The following is a 20,047-nucleotide window of genomic DNA, read 5'->3' as shown; positions in this document are numbered from 1 at the left end:
AAACTGTTACCTTTCGCATGTCAGGCAAGTGCTCTACCACTGGGTTGCTGCTCTTCTGTTGAGTGTATGGTTGAATACGCAGATGTCCCAGAAAGTTTTGTTGTTGTTTTTTGCATAAGGCTATGTTGGTACCTGATGGTCTTCTCTCTCCTTTTTTGTGGTAGTGGTGATTCCAAAGAGCCCATTCCCCCCAGTGCCTGATGTGATCTCTGAAAAGGGCAGCATGCACAGTGGCACAAAGACTCTCCTGGAACATCAGCCTGGACAAAGGGGACGCAAACCTGGTCGTAAGCGAGGCCGGACGCCCAAGGCTCTGACCAACCACTCCACTCCAACCCCCTCCAAAGCTGTGGAGCCTTTGAAATTCCCCAAGAAGAGGGGACCAAAGCCTGGCAGTAAGGTGTGAATTCATGACTTTACAATGAGTGTGTGCTTCCTCAACTAGGAGTAGTTCTACTTAGGTACCTTTCAAAAACTATTCAAGCAAATAGATCTGTAGAATCAGGGATGAGGGGTCATGGTTTGATTGTTGATCACATGATTTCTTGAACAGCTTACATTCATTTCCATTTAAAAGCATCCAGTATCAAGTAATGGGAATGTCATCATCTGAGAGACCCCAGAGTGCTGGGCTAGATGCACAAGTAGTCCAATGCAACTTTCCATCTTCAGTACAGTTTCAATCTGCCTAGAGGTGCAACTGAGGTCTGAAAGTACCCATTTCGTTTCTAAAGCAGAGGTGCTGGTCTGACCAGTACCTGGATGGGAGGTTGCTTTTGAGCTCTTCAGAGGGTGGGCAGGATGGAAATGTAACAAACTAATAAAGTTTGTCATTTTAAAATACCTGTCCCATCATCCTTGTAACTGAATTGTTCAGGCCCCCTTACTTGTTCCTATTATGTCAAGTTATCCCCCCCCCCCACCATTTCCTCCCGGCTTCCTTGAGATTAGGTCCTCAGTGCCATGTTATCCACTTTGTTTTTTGTCCTTTTGCCTGTTCAGAATGATTATTTGTTTAAAGTTTATTAATATCATCTCTCTCTTTTTTGCAGAGAAAACCTCGAACTTTACTAAATCCAGCACCCACCTCCCCTACAACAAGCACTCCTGAACCTGACACTAGTACAGTACCACAGGATGCAGCAACCATCCCTAGCTCTGCTATGCAGGCCCCTACAGGTGCTGAATTCCTTTCATCCTCTTTCTTGGGTGTAATATTTCTTTATGGGGGGGCAGATATTACAAGGAAGTTATTTTAAGGTAATATACAAACTAAAGCTGGTAATTCATATATATGACCCCTTCCATTTCTGTCTATGCTGGTGGGGGGAGTGGAAGACTTAAGGGGGTGCAGGAAATTGCTCAGTTTCGTTTTACAGTCACATTTTTAAAATTGGTGTTCTGTGATGAGAGCCTTTTGATGCAGCATCAAAATCGGTCCTCTGGTACTGAGACCAGCTAGATAACTGGCCCTTGGGGTAAAAGGGTTTGGGAACTGTCTGACTCTGCAAGGAAGCTATTTGGAACATCATGTGATAGTTTTCAGTGGTGCAGACCTACCAAGTTAGTAACTGAGCAGTCTGTTACAGGCAAACTGGAGTTAAATTATTAAAGGCTTCTGCCTTTCCCCCTCACAGTTTGCATCTACTTGAATAAAAATGGTAGTACTGGGCCTCACCTGGACAAAAAGAAAGTCCAGCAGCTGCCTGACCATTTTGGACCAGCTCGAGCATCTGTGGTGCTGCAGCAAGCAGTCCAAGCTTGCATTGATTGTGCTTATCATCAGCATACTGTCTTCTCATTCCTGAAGCAAGGCCATGGAGGCGAGATCATTTCAGGTAAGGAGCCAGCCCCATTTGTCTGCCTGCCCTACTCTGTTTTGAACAGCATCCACCAGGGGAACACTTCTACAAGCCACAGCCCAGACTACTCAACGTATGCAAGAAAAGACAGCCAACTGCAGTGTGGATCCATTGGCTTAATTAGGCCAGGGTCATTTTCGCACTCTTGCTGGGGTACATTGCAAGTATTTAAAGCAGTAAAACTTGCACCAAGAGGTGGGGGGGTTCCCTTTGGGGCAGTAGGGAATTTTTTTCTTCCCACACTCTTACGCAGTCTCTCTTGAAGTTGGTGGATCTTATTTTGTACTTAATCATGAATGTCTGCAGCAGTTCTTCTAGGGGGTGGGGGCAAAGTGAAACAATGAAAGGAGTGAGAAGGCTAGTTTCTCACAAAAATTGAGGAGAATTGTGCCTTCACATTTTGCCTTATAATTCAAGCTTTACAAATGCTTTAAAAAGAAGAAGCAGAAGAAAGAAATCTGGGAATCTGGTGGTTATGGATCATCCAGGGGAGGGGACTGCCCCCCTCACGGGTGTTCATGTACTTACTTTACTTATAGATCACCTTTTATCCAAACAGGATCACTGGGTGGTTTGCAGTGCAATAATAAAGCAATAAAAATACAATCCATAAAACCATCAGCCACTGAACATTAAACAACACCAGGTGTTTACTTGATTTCATTCAACCTGAAAATCTAAAATAATGAGTCCAATTAAAAGCAGACCCCTGATGGAATCAGCTCTATCAGTTCAAAAAGTAAATTGGAATACTGTCATTGGGTGGTATTCAATTAAGTTTTCAGGACTAGACATGTTGAAATTAATAGACCTAACTTAGCCAAGTTCACTAATCTCAGTAAATCTACTCTGAGTAAAACTTCTTTGAATGCCACCCATTGTATTTACTCTGAAGGTGTTTGTAATCCTCAAAAAGCAAGATTTAAATATTAGTGTTTGATATTTCAAAAGGCAGTTGTTCTCATAAGTATTTTGAGAAACCCATCTCTCTGTTTTCCATGCAGACAGTGCTCCAGAGATATAGATAGATAGTAGATAGATAGACAGACAGAAAAAAATCTGCAGTTATTTCATAAAGATTCCTGCTTCCATAATTGTTAGCTTGTGCTTAGTCTAGTGGAAGCCAGGAAAGGTTGTGGTTCTAGTCATTCAGTAAACTGAATTGCAGGAGGGGTCTATGTGATCCAGCAATCCCAGACAATCTGTTAGACTTTTATAATTTGGCTTTATTCTCTTTACTCCACCAGCTGTGTTTGATCATGAGCAGCATACTCTGACCTTACCAGCAGTCAACAGCATCACCTATGTCCTCCGCTTCCTTGAGAAACTCTGCCACAACCTACGTAGTGACAACCTCTTTGGGAACCAGCCATTTACTCAGCATCATGTGCAGCACTCACGCGAGTACGACCACGACAGGTACCTACCAGGTAGGAGTTGGGGCTAAGAGTTGTTCCAGTATATCTCTGCAGATTGAGAAGGTTTTACCAAACAAAATGCAATAGCACAGATATATTTATTTCCCAGCCAAAATTTGAAACGAACGCTTCATTAAACTTTCTAATTCCCCTAACAAAGAACTGGAAGGGTTTAAGAGCACTTCCTTTGTAAGCAGGGCTGTGTGCGCTGTGTGATGAGACACCTCAGATTCTGTGCTCTGAATAAATTATGGTAAACCTATGAACGTAGTGGTGGCCTTAGGTTACTGTGAAGCATTACAAGGGTTTGAATGGATTTCCTATGTATCTGCTACTTGCTGGATCCCCAAAACACCCATCTCACATTAAGGAACTAGGTCTTTTGCTGAATGGTGCTTGCTGTCTGCATAACAAGAGCCATGCGGAAGTGTTACATTAGGCAAGTTCTGCTGGCCAGTCACCTTGTCTCAGAACTGCCATGGTAATTCATTGGTTACTTGGAAAGGTGGAGATAGAGGTCACTGTCTGATAGATAGATAGATAGATAGATAGATAGATAGATAGATAGATAGATAGATAGATAGATAGATAGATGATACGCAGGCACTGGCAAAAAAGCAAGGCTTAGGGCTAGACATAATTAATTTTTTTTTCCCTGTGCTGATTGTCCCAATTGTCACTGGGTGGTTTCTGTCTTTAGGAATTTGACACATAGGAGTAAGCACTGTGCAAAAGAAAATGTGCTAATGATATAATGGATGAGCTGTATCTATTTCTGTAAGGTTGAACACTCAGTTTTATCAGGTTGCACCCTACCGCTGTTCAGAAATGTCATACATAGACGTGAACTAACTTCACACTTTTAGTCATGCTCACTGAAACTAAGACACCCAGGTTCCCTACAGTCAGCCAATATATTTGAGAACCATTTTGAAAAGCACTGTCCAGCACATCTTCTGCCACACCTGCAGATGTAACGGAGTAGAGCTGTGTGTCATCAGCATATTGCTGACAATGTACTCCAAAACTCCTAGGTCTCTGTGGTCTGTTAAAACAGTGCTGTGAAAAAATTGAGCGTTGATTGAAAACGTTAAGCAGTTTCACATTCAGAAGAACTGAAGTAATATCATTTCTTTTCCTAAATTGCACACACACTTGAAAGATTAAAGAATGGCTTGAGAACAGTATGTGAAGTGCCACTGTCCCTTTCATAAGCCTTCCTTTATTGAATGGACCAAATTGCTGGCAGGTATGACTTATTTTGAACCAACTAGATTCCAAAACAATGATGCAGTACTGCAACTCTGATGTCTATTGACTGACGTACGGGCTTCCACGCATAGTGGAAGTTCTGGTGATCTTGGGCAGGGCTGATTCCCAAGGGAGACTCTGATCCTAAGCAGGGCTTGTTCTCTCTTTCTAGACAGAAGCATTTCGTTAGATGGCTCTCTACTGGGACCAGGACGGGGTGCAAAGAGATATTTACAAGATCCCCCTCCATACAGTGCTCTCTCCCCCAAGTTACCAAAGAATGACCATCACCCTTTGGAAGGTGAGCACAGCATCTTTTCCCCAGCCTGGCTGTTAATATTAATTATGAATCAGCAGCATAGGTTGATGAAGATGTATGAAGACATATAACAGGTCCAAATCTAGCATGTTTCTAACCTGGTCATTCATTGTTTAAGGTAGCCTTTGCCAACTTGGTGGTCTCCAGATACTTTAGATTACAGCTTCCACCCCTCGCCAGCATGGCTGTTCTGACTGAGACTGATGGGAGTTGTAGTTCAAAACATCTGAAGAACATCAGGTTGGCAAAGGTTGGTTTAGGGCTATCAAGACAGTAACTTCCTGCCCTTTCTATTTCTATTCTGGAATCTACAATTAGGATTGAAGGAAGTGTTTCAGGGAAAGGGAAGTACCTCCCTTCCGCACCTCCCTTCCGCACCTTCCAGTGCTGGATTGAACAGCCTGCTTGGTCCCTGTTAGCTGTGTGCACCATTTGAGGGGTGAAGCAACCCAACCCCACATATTTGAGTTGCTGAAACCACTCCTGGTCCCCCAGACTTACCTGACCAGCTCTTACTGAATTTTGAGAAAGTCAAGAGGGGAAAGGGGAGTTTCTTTCCATCCCTTCAAGCAATCACTACATTTCCTGAAACCACCTGCTTTTTCTTGTACACAATACAATTATCCAGTTGTCTTCAGACGATCCAAATGCAATGTTTACAACATGACTTCTTTCCACAATAAGTTTCATTTAGCATCACACTTTGGAGCTGGAAACCTTCCCTATCTCCATACTGTCTTGTTCCTCACAGCAAATGCATACAAGTAAGAAGCTGCTGGTCTTTGCCTTGCAAAGAACTTTATAATCCTTGAGGAACAATTGGAGCTGAATCCACTGTAACCCCCTATGGTTATTATAGCTTTTATATAGTTTTGATGGTTTTAAAAATGTATTAGAGTGCAGATTCATCAAGAACAGGCTTATCCGTATGTTCAGAAGTAACATACTGCTGAATGCCAGTTGCTGGTGAACAATAGCACAGGAGGGCTATTGCCTTCATGTCCTGCCTATGGGCTTCCTGGGCAATGATGGGCACAATGGACCCTTGTTATGATCCAGCTGGCATCTTATGGAGGTTTCTTTCTCTCTCTGACAAGAGTTGGCATTGTAGCTCGGAAACCCTCCATAACGTCCTGTTGAGTGACCCCACATCTGCCATCATACTGGTACTGTGCCCCATAGAATCATAGAATCATAGAGTTGGAAGAGACCACAAGGGCCATCCAGTCCAACCCCCTGCCAAGCAGGAAACACCATCAAAGCATTCTTGACATATGCCTGTCAAGCCTCTGCTTAAAGACCTCCAAAGAAGGAGACTCCACCACACTCCTTGGTAGCAAATTCCACTGCCGAACAGCTCTTACTGTCAGGAAGTTCTTCCTAATGTTTAGGTGGAATCTTCTTTCTTGAAGTTTGAATCCATTGCTCCGTGTCCGCTTCTCTGGAGCAGCAGAAAACAATCTTTCTCCCTCCTCCATATGACATCCTTTCATATATTTGAACATGGCTATCATATCACCCCTTAACCTTCTCTTGTCCAGGCTAAACATACCCAGCTCCCTAAGCCGTTCCTCATAAGGCATCGTTTCCAGGCCTTTGACCATTTTGTCAGTATCCTTCTTGAACTGTGGTGCCCAGAACTGGACACAGTACTCCAGGTGAGGTCTGACCAGAGCAGAATGCAGTGGTACTATTACTTCCCTAGATCTAGATGCTATACTCCTATTGATGCAGCCCAGAATTGCATTGGCTTTTTTAGCTGCCGCATCACACTGCTGACTCATGTCAAGTCTGTGGGTCTACCAAGACTCCTAGATCCTTTTCACATGTACTGCTCTCAAGCCAGGTGTCACCCATCCTGTATTTGTGTCTTTCATTTTTTTTGCCCAAGTGTAGTACCTTACATTTCTCCTTGTTAAAATTTATCTTGTTTGCTTTGGCCCAGTTGTCTAATCTGTTAAGGTCATTTTGAAGTGTGATCCTGTCCTCTAGGGTATTAGCCACCCCTCCCAATTTGGTGTCGTCTGCAAACTTGCTCAGGATGCCCTCAAGCCCATCATCCAAGTCATTGATAAAGATGTTGAATAAGACTGGGCCCAAGACAGAACCCTGTGGCACCCCACTAGTCACTACTCTCCAGGTCACTACTCTAGTCACTACTCTCCAGGTATACTGCCCTTGGAATAATACACCTGAAAACATTGTTCAGCTCAATGATGCTGTGGGATTATGAATACAGTAGAGAGGGTGGGGCTGTGGCAGTCCAGATGTTATGGGACTCCGGCTCCTGTCAGCCCCAGACAACATGACCAGTGGTAAAGGGTGATGGGAGTTGTGGTCCAGCTACATATGGAGGACCAGTGGTTCCACACTCATGCAGTAGAGAATGGACGGGGCCCTTCTACCTTTTTTCCCCAGTCTGCAGTCCAAGTTTAACCCATGCAAGAGCCTGCTAGGGATTATTCACGAATGCAGTTGCTGAGCCTGTTGCACTCTCAGTAAAGTTCATTTCTAATGATAGGATTTGCCAGGAAAAGCAGGCAGACAGAGGGTGGAATTCTGCATCACACTCTTCAGTCATTCAGTCTGCTCAAGCATTTCAACTTGCCAGATGGAACAATCCCACCTCACTATCCTCACCCCACCCCCATGTTGCTCTGGGGGTTCTCCCAAACACTACCCTGAACTCATTGCAGGGAGAGGAGGGGGAAAGCCCTGTTGCACAAACAGAGTTCCTTGCACAAGGCTGCCACTGACATAACTGGTACAGTGAATCCAGCCCAGATGCTGAGGGATCATTTGGACTGCACTTCATGTACACTGAGTTTAGTAGCAAACGGCTTGGAGTACAGAAAGATCACTTTTTTCTCTTAAGTTATCATTGTGGTACAGGTTTCCCTCTGTCACCTGTAGTATTGCCTCCCCCACCCATCTGCCCACAGGATTTAGTTTTAGAACTCTCCATATCAGGTTTTCAAGACTCTTAACAAACACATTCTTGCCAACCATTGTGAGGTGTAACCCATCTCTTGCCAGAAATCCTTCCTCAAGGAAGTGGAGACCATGGTCAAGAAGCTAAACCTTTCCTGGTGACACCACGTATGCAGCCAGAGGTTTACTTCTAGTATTGTCCTCTTCCTGAGCCATGACCTTCAACAGGAAGGAGTGATGAAAAAACCGCCTGTGCCCTATGGCCCTTCAGCTTCCTACCCAGAGTTTTATAGTCCCTTGCTGTACGTCAAAGGCTGTGTCTGGCAGTATCGCTTGTACCCACATGAATCAGAAGGAAAGAGTTGTATTCAGTGGGCTTTATCAAACTCGGCAACCTGTAACATTGTGAATCTTTGTGCCTGGAAGACAGCACACCTCCCAGGACATCCTGTTACCTCTGCACTCTGCTGCCTCTGTCTCCCTCAGTAGGGAGTCACCCACCACTACCATGTCTCTTCCACTTCTGGGGAATGGCAGGAATTGTTCCGAACACTGTGCCTTCCACAGCCCCTGGAAGATTGACTTGAAGGGGATGTGACCCTTGAGCTGGAAAGAGTTCTGTTCCCTACCCCTGCTATCTTTATTTATGATGGTGAAACTAAATGATGAACATGAAATGTAAGTAGCAATGAGCTTAGATTAGTGAATGAAACTGATATAGAAGGGGAGGCCACCCCAAAAGGACTGGAACTCAATTGTGAGCAAAGTGATTACCCCTCCTCCTTTCCTTTGTTCTTTTCCTGACTTTCTGTCTGGGCAGAAGCTGGATGTTTCTGCAGTTTGGATGTTTTGGGTACATTGCTGCATTGTAGCTGGTGGCTGCGCTTCTCTCATTAGTTGATTGTATGTCTTCCAGGTGAAACGTTTGTTTTGAGCGATGGCCTGCCAGGTCCCTTGGAGCCACGCCTAGACCCCATGGACTCCGCCTTGAATGCTGTCAGTGCATCCAGTCCCAGCAGGAATTCAAGAGACTACAGACTTCAAGGATACAGGCACCTTCACCAGCCCTCCAGTCTTTCTCAGTGCAGTACCTCTGCCTTGCATAGACTTAGTGCTGGGGGTAAGGGCAGTTAGAACATCTCCTCTCTCTAATGAAGTATCCCTAGCTCCATTCTTGTGTTTCCATGCAATGTATTATTTCCCATGCATGATGGAAGAGAAGGGGGCAACTAGTGACATCTACCATTGTTCATGGGAAAGTGACTCTGTGCAAACCAACACTGACAAAATGGGTGGCAGTCTTTTTGGGGGGGGGGGAGACCATCTGGAATAATCATGAGCCCTGCAGTATCCAGTCATGGCAAGACACAAATGTGTTTGGGTTTTGTTGATTTGTTTCTGTTGTTCCCTCTAGGCTCTGACAGATACCTTGCTCCTCGAGACACCTCACGGTTGGGCAGCCGAGACCCATCTGGCTGGACAGTGGAAGATGTCATGCAGTTTGTGAGGGAAGCTGACCCACAACTGGGACCCCACGCAGACCTCTTCCGAAAGCATGTAAATATAACCAACACCATGGGTGATTTGTGGTCACTCACGGTCACTCTCTCCTCCTCCTGCAAGTATCATGGCGCAAGCACTCACAGCCACCATGAGGCAGTCTTTAACAAAGAAGCCTTACTTTTTACCAAACTTCTTTTGTTCCAAGTTTCTTTCTCCTTGGGGAGCTTCGGTCCTTGTCTAGTCAGAGGAAGCAAAGCTCCAGCAGGGTGGGTGTGCTTGATCGTCAGATGTAGAGCAAGGACCAAAGCACAAGAGATAATCTCTGCTGCATGTGTCTCACTGAGGGCACCACAGGCTGAACTTCATGTACCTGACTGGGCAGAATGCCAATTTTTGCACAGTTAAAATGTTGTGCATATACATATTGGAAACTGGTTTGCATCTTTTGTAGCTTTAGTTTTTGAAAGCAGTTAATTGGTAATGAAATAATGGTATTTGCATAACCCTCCACATTCCCGCTTCAAGGTCTGAAAAAATATGCACAAATTTTATTATATATTGAGCCATTTCAGTGAGGGAGTAGTGCAATAAGGGGAAATGTTTTACGTAGAATGGAGGCACTGGGGGGAAAGTGCGACTGTGAAGTAGGAACATTCCTGGTGGCACTGATTTGGCAACTGAGCCCAGGAATAGTGATCTATTTTATTGAACTGAGTGCAGCCCTCGCATTTCCATTCTCCTCTGTGCACCTTTTAGCAAGTGACTAATAGCTGGGATCTAATAAGGATCTGCCTGGTTCCCCTGGGGCCTCTTGGGATTTCACATATTTGGTTCAAGGAATAAACAAAACATCCCCAGCATAGATTGGAGGGGAGAGTTGAGGCAAGACTTGTTCCCACAGTACATAAAAGGCTCCCATGAAATCCCCCTCCCCCCTGGTGATAGCATCATCTTAGATTTCATGAAAGTATGTGCTGGTGAAGCAAACCTATACAGTTCAAGAAGGGGAGGGAGATGAGGTAAAATGCTGGTGGTGGGCATTGTCAGGGGAGAGAGAAAGAAAGCAGGCAAAGTTGACACTAGCTGATAGCCAGCATGAAACCTTGTCTGGGCTTTCAGATGTGGCTCCTGGACAATCTCGCCTTTCAACCCAACAATGCAATTCAAGCTTTAAAGTGTTTGGGCATGACTGAAAAAGATATCCAGTGACTTACAGAAGTTGTTGTCTTCCCTGTTTTTAGCAAAAGCAGAATTGTGCCAAACAGTTTCTATGTTTGCAGAATTTGGATTTATTTATGTATATGCAAAAAGGGCATAACTGCCTTTGGTGGAGAGCAATTGGGTTGTGGGAAGGAACAAAAAATTGCTACAGGTCAGATTTTCCCCAAATAGCCATACTGGCTTTAGTACAGGGAAGGCCACCCTTTTCATCTTTTGGAACAGGAATAGAATGAGCGTCCTTCCAGATGTTACTGACTTCAACTTCCATCAGTTTGCAAAATCAGGTACGATGGGAATTGTGAGTCCCATCGCTTGTTCCCCATGCTTGCTTTAAACAATTGTAGTGTTGGGAGCAGGGCTGGAGCTGGAACATAGAAACATAGGAAGCTACCTTATATTTATTCAAACCATTGGTCCATCTAGCCCAGTTTTGTCAACTCTGACTGGCAGCAGCTCTCCAGGGTCTTTGGCAAAGAACAGTGTTACCTATCACCTGCTAACTGAGCCTAACTAGAAAGACCATGGATTGAACCTGGGACATTCTGCATGCAAAACATGTCCTCTACCACTAAGCTATTGCCCCACTTTGTTGCTAGGCACAGACACACACAACGTAACCGGCTGCACATAAATGATACTCTTCAATGTATATTACACAGTATCAAAGGTTTCCCCCCATATGAAATCAACATGTAAAGAACGACAAAGCAAATAAAAGTCCCACTAAACCAGTTCATTCATAAAGTCCCAAATGTGAGCTGTTTCTTATCCACATTTTGCCTCTGTGTATTCAGAAAAAGGACCCTTTTGGACTCGTTGGGCCTTTTGAATACACGGAGGCAAAATGTGGATAAGAAACAGCTCACATTTGGGACTTTATGAATGAACTAGTTTAGTGGGACTTTTATTTGCTTTGTCGTTCTTTACATGTTGATTTCATATGGGGGGAAACCTTTGATACTGTGTAATATACATTGAAGAGTATCATTTATGTGCAGCCGGTTACGTTGTGTGTGTGAATGAATTTCACGTAACCTAGGTTTGATGTTGGTTTGCCACTTTGCTAGCCTGCAACAACACTGTGTATATCTAGATGTGCAGCCACATAGTCTCAATATCCTACTGCAGGAGTGGGGAATGTGTGGCCCTCCAGAAGTTGTTGGGACTCCATTCCCTCAGCCATGATGGCCACTGCTCAGGGATGATGGTAGTTGTAGTCTAGTAAGACCTGGCGGGCCACACATTACCCAGGCCTGCTTTAAAGGTTGTACAGCTGAAATTTTGGCATGTGCTGCTTGTTATGCCATAGTGCAGGCACCCCCAAACTTTGGCCCTCCAGATGTTTTGGACTACAATTCCCATCATCCCTGACCACTGGTCCTGTTAGCTAGGGAACATGGGAGTTGTAGGCCAAAACATCTGGAGGGCTACAGTTTGGGGATGCCTGCCATAGTGCCTTACAGCTTCTATACAAGTAACATTGAAAAGTCCACCCAACCATAGCATTATCTCAAACTAGTGCTAGCCCCACCCCTCTCTTTAAAGTTTTGCATCTGGTCATGTCGAGCCATTATCTTGCTGTGAGAGGCTTGGCCAGACAAATGTGGTTCTCTCCGTTATGTATTTCTAGGAGATTGACGGCAAGGCCTTGCTCTTGTTGCGCAGCGATATGATGATGAAGTACATGGGCTTGAAGCTTGGGCCAGCACTGAAACTCACCTACCACATTGACAAGTTAAAGCAGGGCAAGTTCTGAAAATGAATCCTCCTGGTGCAGTCTTGGCCAAAGTGGCGCTCTCAACTCCCCACACAGGCAGGTATGCGTACCTACATTCTTTGCCGCCACATCTCAGCACTATGAGGACACCTTCGCCAGCAGACAGGAGGTGTTGTCCTGGAGGAAGACCCTGGGCACCCCTAACAATCAAATGAGACTTGGCTTGTTGGTACAAAGGGATGAATGCTTCCTCTATTTTCTGCTGATGCCGTTTTGGGACCGCAGTCCAACTTATAAGGAAGAATATGTTTCTCCCTGTGTATGTATGTGTGTGGCACTCTGGCAGAGCCACACTCATGTCGGATATGGTTGTTTTGGCCCTTCTTCCTTTTCAGATGCCCTGCCTTCTTTTGCTGCCCTCCTCAAGAATCCCCTTCATGCCTTATGAAGAGTACGGTTTGGACTCGAAGGTTGGCAGTGCCAGGTGGTGTTCCCTTTTTCTGTGCCATACAGGACAGTTTGACTGCGAGAATCCAGCTCTGGCATACAACAAGCAGCTGCTGCTAACCAGATTGTTTACTCCCTTGGGTGGCAGGGGTGGGTGAGTAAGGCAGAGGACATGCCACCCTGCCATCTCTTCACTTGGTGCTGTTATAGCCTTTTCCTCCATGGAGGTCTCAAGCTAGCAGTTTTATTGGGTTGCTGGCATGCGGGCAGAAAGCTCGAATATTTATTTGGAACAAGGAAGAGAAGGTAATCGTGGTAGGGCACAGCAGTGGATTTGTGTTGATATCACCATGCAGCTCTCTAAGTGAGCTGGGGAGAATGGAGAGGGAGGAAAATGTAGGTTCCCTTATCCTAGTGTCGCAGGGCACACAGCTGAACAACTCAAGCTTCCCCCCCCCAAAAAAAAATCCTAAAATGTTTTTTCTACTTGCTATGGGAATAGCGACTGTTTTAACCTTTTTCCTGAGGAATCAAATGTTTCTTATTCCACAACGGTACCATTCAACTTACCCCTCCAGTCTGTCAGATCCATTCAGTTGTAGCTACCTGACCAAGTGTGTGGGATAGCAGATGGATGGGGAACAGGTATATTTAGACGGTTTGTCCTTCCCAAACTCAAATGGGGAACATGAATTGTTTTGTTTGTATGTATTCTGAAAAATGTTTTAATGTATTTATTTTTAATGGCACTTGGGCAGTGGCCTGCGTTGTCTCATAGTAGAGGTTTTTTTTTGCTGCTGGCCAATGAGAATGGGAAAAGAAGGTGGTAAGCTGGTGCCCCAAAGCTCTGCCCCTCTCCAGGTCCTAGTCTGAAACCGCCTTTGCTTTGAGAAAGCAAAGTAGTGTGTGTTTTCTTTCCTCCACTTTCTGGAGAGTAGCCTTAGCAACTTACCCTTTGGGATGAGGACAAATGGACCTTGAGATTCAGTTGTGCTTGGCTGTTTCCTGCCCTGCACTAATAAAGTGAGGAAGGGCAGCTTTAAGGTGCATCTTCTTGTAGGCACTTCTCTCTTCCTAATTTGCTACCCTTCCAGTGGATGGCTCTTTGTCTCTCCCAGGCTCTTGCAGAAGAGTGACTTCAGACTAGCCCAGAAGGAGAGATTAGAGACAACCTAAATTGATAATGCAAAAAATAAAATAAAATAAACCCAAGCAATGAAAATTCATAGGCAATAAGCCACTTCTGGGAAGGAGCCAGAGCTCACTGCAGTGCAATGGGGTATTAGTGTGACTCGGCCGATATTTTTGGTTGTCTGGTGTAGCTCTCTTTGGTGGGAGGGGGGTGGTTACCTCTGTCTGCCATCACTGCCTGGCTGCAGAATACTATGTCTGTGAGCACTGCCTGCTGCAGGTAGCGGGGGGCAAGGGGCTGCCAATATTCTTTTATGCACTTATTCTGTTGATTTTGTTTATAAATAAAAGAGTGGGGGGAAATAGGATAGGTGGAGCTGTGCTGTGATTCTGCGCTGATTGATTACATGAACAACTTAAGACACTACAAAAGAGTTTTTGTGAGATATGGGGGTAGGGATTCATCCACCCTAAATCAGTACTGGGTCTCTAGGCTTATCAAGAAAAACTGGGAGAATCATCATTCCATCCCCACACCCTTAACAAGAGAGTCTGAGATGGAGGCAGTAGAGACCACTACCGAGTTTTCCACTTACAGCCCTGTTTTTCTCACTCCCTACAAGAGAATCTTCCATTTACACGTTAAGTGCATTTAAATGTGATCTAGCACAACCGAAATGCATACACAGGTAAGGGTTAGGGTAACTCGTTCCTTTTGTATGTATGGTAGGCAGTTCTCCAGCCATGCAAAACTCGAAAGGAGTTTTCTGCACATGCATTGTTCAATTTTCAATCCAGGTAAAACAAAAAGCATTTATATCACTATTCAGTGACACATTCCAGCTGGGCAAAAGCACTCAAGGAGGCCATGGAACATGAAAAGATGAGTGCCAAGGACCAGTGGGAACAGACTGACTGGAGTGCTGCATTTAACCCCTAAGACTTGGGTTCCCTACCACTGACACACACACATCCTCAGTTGCTGCAGTCCGGGTATTTGCTCACTGCGATTCTAATGCTTTCCTGTTGCTGGTATCTTGGATCCTTGCTGTGGTATTTAAGCTTCAAATTGGAAGCAGTTTTGTCCATCTTCCTTTAGGTGAGCAAGTACTGCTTGTCCATAGGAAGCATAGGCCTCCTTCATTGTGGGATCCAACTGAATACAGGTTAGAACTGTATGTGGCAAGGGCATCTATGACCTCACAATTTAAGCTCTATGAAAGAGACTCGGAGGGGACAGGCCAAAGAAGGGCCTACCTGGAAGCAGCAGGGCTTCTGAACAACAACAAAAACCAGCATGAGCACCGCCTCCTTCCATGGTAACTTGATTTTTGAGGATGCTGCAGAGGGTAGGGAAATAGAAGTTATCCTTGAGCAAAAAATTAACTCTGGCAGAGGTTTATAAATGGAGAGAATGTTCTGCCTCTCATACATTGCTAGAACTTAGTATCCAATCAGGCTAATTTGCAATCAGTAGGGATAATTCTCAACATCATTTATATAAGGCACTACTGAAAGATATAGTAATGGCTTTTTCAAAAGGATTAGCCATTGATTGACACAGACCTTGTCTCCATGAATATTAGCCACTGTAGATAAATAAAACCTCTAGGTACAGAAGCAGCATGCAGCCAGGGACCACATGCTGAAGATTAATAATGGCACCTGCTCTTGTGAGCTTCTAAGTGCATCTTCTGGCCACTTTTGGAATTGGAGTGCTGGGATATATGAACCTTGGGTTGAACCCAGCAAGGCAATTATGTTCTTAAGTCTCATCGACCTACTCTATATAAAAGAGAGGGTCAAGGAAAAGCAGCCGCCTACTGGCAGATTGCAATCCTTGCCTCCAGATGACATAATGACTGCTAGAAAAAAATTCAAGTTTCTTGGGGTTCCCCCCCCCCCCGTATTTCTATTTCTATAGGCTTTGAAACCATGCCAAGGCCTTTTCCGCCACAGTTCCTGTAGCTCCCTGTTTGTTCATCAACCATAGAAACGAGCCAGAAACTACTGACCATACTTCAATCATGTGCTAAGTAATAAGAGCAAGTTCAGCATAGAATTAGGAAGGCAGTCTGGCCTCCTGTACACCAGCCAGCTACACCCCAATGAGGAATAAGAGCAACTACCACCAATCCTGCTTCTAGAATTTTTCAGACCATTTTTGAGGTCTGCAAATGGAAGCAACAACCATTCCAGAGATCATAGTAGAATGTGCATTACCAATTGGCAATGTTGACCAGGCCACAGAGCAGTCTTTGACAGAGGCAAAAGCTGAGGAGGTGGTAGAGGAAGATGAAGATTCTGGGCAGGCACATCCCTATGTTCTCTACATTGGCAACTTGAACCCCAAGTATTCCCGTGAAGTTCTCTGCAGCATGCTCAAGGACATCTTGGGCATGGCTAGTGTCACCCTCCAGAGACACAACATTGAAGTGGTAAAGAAACGCAGGCAAGCCTATGCCTTTGTCCAGGTGGCCACAGACTCCAGCTTAGAGCATGTCATAAAGCAGCTGCTACTTGCCTCTGAGGCAGAGTCAGAGCTTACCAAGGAGCTTGTGAAGAAAGGGAAGAATCTCGTCGTGGGACATGGCAAGACGTTTGCATTTCATGCCAAAGGTAGCAGAGAGGTAAGGCTCCAGGAATGGGAACACTGAAAGAAAATATAATAATAACAATAACAATTTATTTATACCCTGCCCATCCAGCTGGGTTTCCTACAAAAGAGAATATTCATAAGACCAGGCACCCCAAACTTTGGCCCCCCCAGATGTTTTGGACTACAATTCCCATCTTCCCCGACCACTGGTCCTGTTGGCTAGGGATCATGGGAGTTGTAGGCCAAAACATCTGGAGGGCCGCAGTTTGGGGATGCCTGCATTAGACCTTCAGAGTACTGTATATTACATTTCTTGATACTAATCCGAGCAGTGAAACGGAAAAAATTAAATCACCTACAATCCCGCCATTTTTTTGATAGTTTCTATAGTCAAACATCTAAGGCAAACACCCCAGATTTCACTTTAAAACTTACAATGACTAATAATCACCCAGGTCAACTTGTTTCGTTACTAGATACACACATTTCCTCTAGCTCAGCCCCTGCCAGTCAGACCCTATTGCCTCCTTTTGCATGGCTCAGATGACAAGTTGTCTAACTCCCAGCACCAGTGAGAGACAGGAAGGGAAAGAGCTGTTAAAGGGGTTTGTATCCCCACGACAGGGTGAGCTCCTGTTGCTCAGTCCCAGCTCCTGCCAACCTAGCAGTTTGAAAGCACGTCAAAGTGCAAGTAGATAAATAGGTACTGCTACAGCAGGAAGGTGAATGGCGTTTCTGTGCGCTGCTCTGGTTCACCAGAAGCAGCTCTGTCATGCTGGCCACATGACCTGGAAGCCAATAATGCGAGGTGAGCGCCACAACCCCAGAGTTGGTCACGACTGGACCTAATGGTCAGGGGTCCCTTTACGTTATAGCCATTATTTAAATGGCTTCCCAGTTTAAATGACGTTACTCCCCCCACCCCTGAAGAATAATATTTGCTGTAGCCCATCTCCATGGCATTTGCCCTTACCCGTTTCTCCTTGTCATGTCTGCAGAGTGACTCTGTTGGCAGCAGCTCAGAAACTTTTCTGGGAGGGCAAGTGTGTGAGAGAAGCAGGAAGTTGATTCTAAACGAAAACCATCTCAACCGCATCAGAAAGTTTCCTCAATACTCCTGTATGGCAGAAAGTTCGGAGGCCTTTCTGAGCGGCACCCGCTCAGACAGTGCCATTGTCCAGAGAGAGATTGTAGGGAGAGAGTGCCTATTCTATGGAGCTTCCATGGGCAGCGAAACCCGGAACGTGGAATTCAAACGTGGAAGTGGGGAATATCTGGCGGGTACCCTAAAACATCATGTGCGGAAGTATATGTGCGCATTTCTCAACAGTGAAGGTGGCAGCCTTTTTGTGGGGGTTGAGGATAGCGGCATGGTACGTGGAGTCAGGTGTGACCACAAAGATGAAGACAGGATCCGGCTGCTCATAGATTCTATTTTGAAAGGCTTCAAACCACAAGTTTTCCCATCGGAATACACACTGAGCTTCATCCCAGTTATTAAAGCCGAAGACACTGGCATCTTCCTGAAAGTTATTCGACTAAGTGTTCATCCTCCAAAGCAGAACAAGCCGCTTCTTTATGAAACAGACCAAGGGGAAGTATACATGCGGCGAGAAGGTAGTATTCAGGGCCCCCTTACTGGAAGTGCCATTCAAGAGTGGTGCCGGCAGGTAATTTTCAGAGTTTTTGCACAGCCTAGCAGGACTGAAATCTTCTGGTCTATCTCCAAGTGATGTGCAAGGCTTCCCCAATTGTTTTAACAAGTTACCATTGTTAAATTGGGGAAGGGCCATAGCTCAGTGATAATCATTTGCCTTGCATGCATGCTCAACTCCTGACATATCCCCTGCCTGCAACCCTGAGGAGCAGCTACCAGCCAGTGTAGAGAATACTGAGGGGTGAACTATTGGTCTGTGCTAAAGTTCAACAGAAATGCTTTCTCCCCCACCCCTTTCTCAATTAGGCTGCTGAAATGAAAGGCAGAGAGGAAATCCCTAAGTGGATTTTTGTGTCACTTTGGGTCTGGATTTTGATACATGGCAGCAGAGTGGGGGAGTTCTTATTTTGATTGTCAAAATTATTTGCAACCTGACTCAATAGGCATAGGGAAAGTTTAGCCACGACAGGCACCTTCACTGCTTTCTCCAGAAAATGTTGCACTGGAGCTGGGGGAGAGTAAGACCTGTGAACTGCCCATAGCCCTGTGGGTATAGGGTGGTATATAAATTTAATAATAAATAATAATGACCTTTAAAACATTTAAGACCAAATTACTTTCCATTGGTTATCAGTAAGGAAGTGGACCACCTTGTAAAAATAGATGCCTCGAAATATGGATTCTATTAGGGAAGAAATTATAAAACCTTTTGATTAGTTTTCCACATAGTTCTAGCCCAAAAGAGCACTATTGACTAATTCCCCTGGTGGACTGACAATTGTGGCGGCCATAGCAGGCAGCTGCAATAAATCACATTATCTGCTGTCTTTGGCCTTTTATTGCTATTCTTTGCTTGATGCACACCATAGCTATCACTTGCTGCTGCATTTGAACCAAGCCAAACAGTCTGGCCTGAAATACATACATTGGTACCTCGGTTTAAGTACACAATTAAGGAACTCTGTACTTAACCTGAAGCGAACTTTCCCTTGAAAGTAATGGAAAGTGGATTAATCCATTCCAGACAGGTCCGCGGAGTACTCAACCTGAAGTGTACTTATCCCAAAGTATGAGTGTAATTGGTTCTGGAAGTCCGTACTTAATCTGAAGCGTACTTAACCTGAAGCGAACTTTCCCGTTGAAAGTAATGGAAAGTGGATTAATCCATTCCAGACGGGTCCACCAAGTACTTAAACTGAAAGTATTCAAACCGAAGCGTACTTAAACCGAGGTATGACTGTACTGCCAATTCCCTCAAATTATTCACCCTTCTAGCAAAACTCACTGCCAGAGATCAATTTTGGACAAAAGGGTAATTTGGCAGCAGCTGCAAATATCTGAAAGGAAATAACTCCTGCTTTTTATAAATCTCTAGAAATGGACAGATGAGATCAAGAAGTTGGAGGTGAAAATAGAGAGCTTGCTGAAGGAGAAGGAAGCCTTCCAGCAACAAAATACCAGCAATGCTACCTGCTGTTTTTTCATGTGACAGCTAAACACCACCAAAGGAAATGTAGCCCAATAAAGAGCTTGACTCTAACAGGTTTCTTGTATTTGTAGGTGATTTGCAGGAAGAATTCTGGAGCCATGACTGGGTCATTCCTAAATTGGATACCTTCTTCAAGGCTACTGGAGAGCATTGTTCTCCTTTTGGCATCTAGACAGCACATTAACATTTTAACTTTGAATGGCACCACTGGATTTTGCTTCCTATGGAAAAATGTCATACATGGTGGTAAAGCTATGAGAAAGTGGGAGGGAAAATTTGTGCATCAGCAATCTCTATAGATAATTAGCCCTTGCTTTCCAAAGCAGCATTTTTCTTCAGCTACTTATGCAGGAAGTTGCTGACATAACCCATTAGGAAGGAGAAATAGGTGTGAAGCAGACACCATCTTACAGCAAGATGGTGAATGGGGGGGGGGGGGGGGTTGAGTGTAAAACAAGTCCTCAAGTTTGATAGATGACCAGAACAGACACACAGATTGTGT

General features: G+C 44.8%; 2 protein-coding genes across 5 annotated transcripts in view; both read left to right on the top strand.

Moving 5' to 3' along the window:
- The window catches only part of SCMH1 (Scm polycomb group protein homolog 1), a 44,963-nt gene extending 32,658 nt beyond the window's left edge, over positions 1–12,305 (top strand). For 3 of the 4 annotated variants that reach the window (XM_035117263.2, XM_035117260.2, XM_060275720.1), the window contains 8 exons: positions 165–400; positions 1,053–1,179; positions 1,638–1,838; positions 3,110–3,292; positions 4,704–4,832; positions 8,698–8,901; positions 9,196–9,338; positions 12,136–12,305. In XM_035117263.2, the coding sequence (XP_034973154.1) occupies positions 165–400; positions 1,053–1,179; positions 1,638–1,838; positions 3,110–3,292; positions 4,704–4,832; positions 8,698–8,901; positions 9,196–9,338; positions 12,136–12,261 (1,349 nt within the window). In that variant the 3' untranslated portion in view covers positions 12,262–12,305. The remainder of the gene's footprint in view (positions 1–164; positions 401–1,052; positions 1,180–1,637; positions 1,839–3,109; positions 3,293–4,703; positions 4,833–8,697; positions 8,902–9,195; positions 9,339–12,135) is intronic. The other variant, XM_035117264.2, reaches the window with a different exon arrangement.
- An 815-nt stretch (positions 12,306–13,120) lies between these two features.
- Positions 13,121–19,984, top strand: SLFNL1 (schlafen like 1). The gene is made up of 3 exons (XM_035117268.2): positions 13,121–16,430; positions 17,398–18,069; positions 19,432–19,984. The coding sequence occupies exons 1-3, from the start codon at positions 15,978–15,980 to the stop codon at positions 19,543–19,545; spliced, it is 1,239 nt and encodes a 412-aa protein (XP_034973159.1). The 5' UTR covers positions 13,121–15,977; the 3' UTR covers positions 19,546–19,984.
- The last annotated feature ends 63 nt before the right edge of the window (positions 19,985–20,047 follow it).

Source organism: Zootoca vivipara, chromosome 6 (assembly GCF_963506605.1).
Source record: "Zootoca vivipara chromosome 6, rZooViv1.1, whole genome shotgun sequence".
Lineage (NCBI taxonomy): Eukaryota > Metazoa > Chordata > Lepidosauria > Squamata > Lacertidae > Zootoca > Zootoca vivipara.
The sequence above is the reverse complement of the archived record's forward strand: the minus strand, read 5'-3'. Positions and strand labels throughout refer to the sequence as shown.

Coding starts and splice junctions, on each gene's coding strand:
- SLFNL1 (XM_035117268.2), top strand. CDS start 15,978: ATGGAAGCAACAACCATTCCAGAGATCATAGTAGAATGTGCATTACCA. Junction 16,431..17,397: donor ATGCCAAAGGTAGCAGAGAG/GTAAGGCTCCAG, acceptor TCATGTCTGCAG/AGTGACTCTGTTGGCAGCAG. Junction 18,070..19,431: donor TTCAAGAGTGGTGCCGGCAG/GTAATTTTCAGA, acceptor ATAAATCTCTAG/AAATGGACAGATGAGATCAA.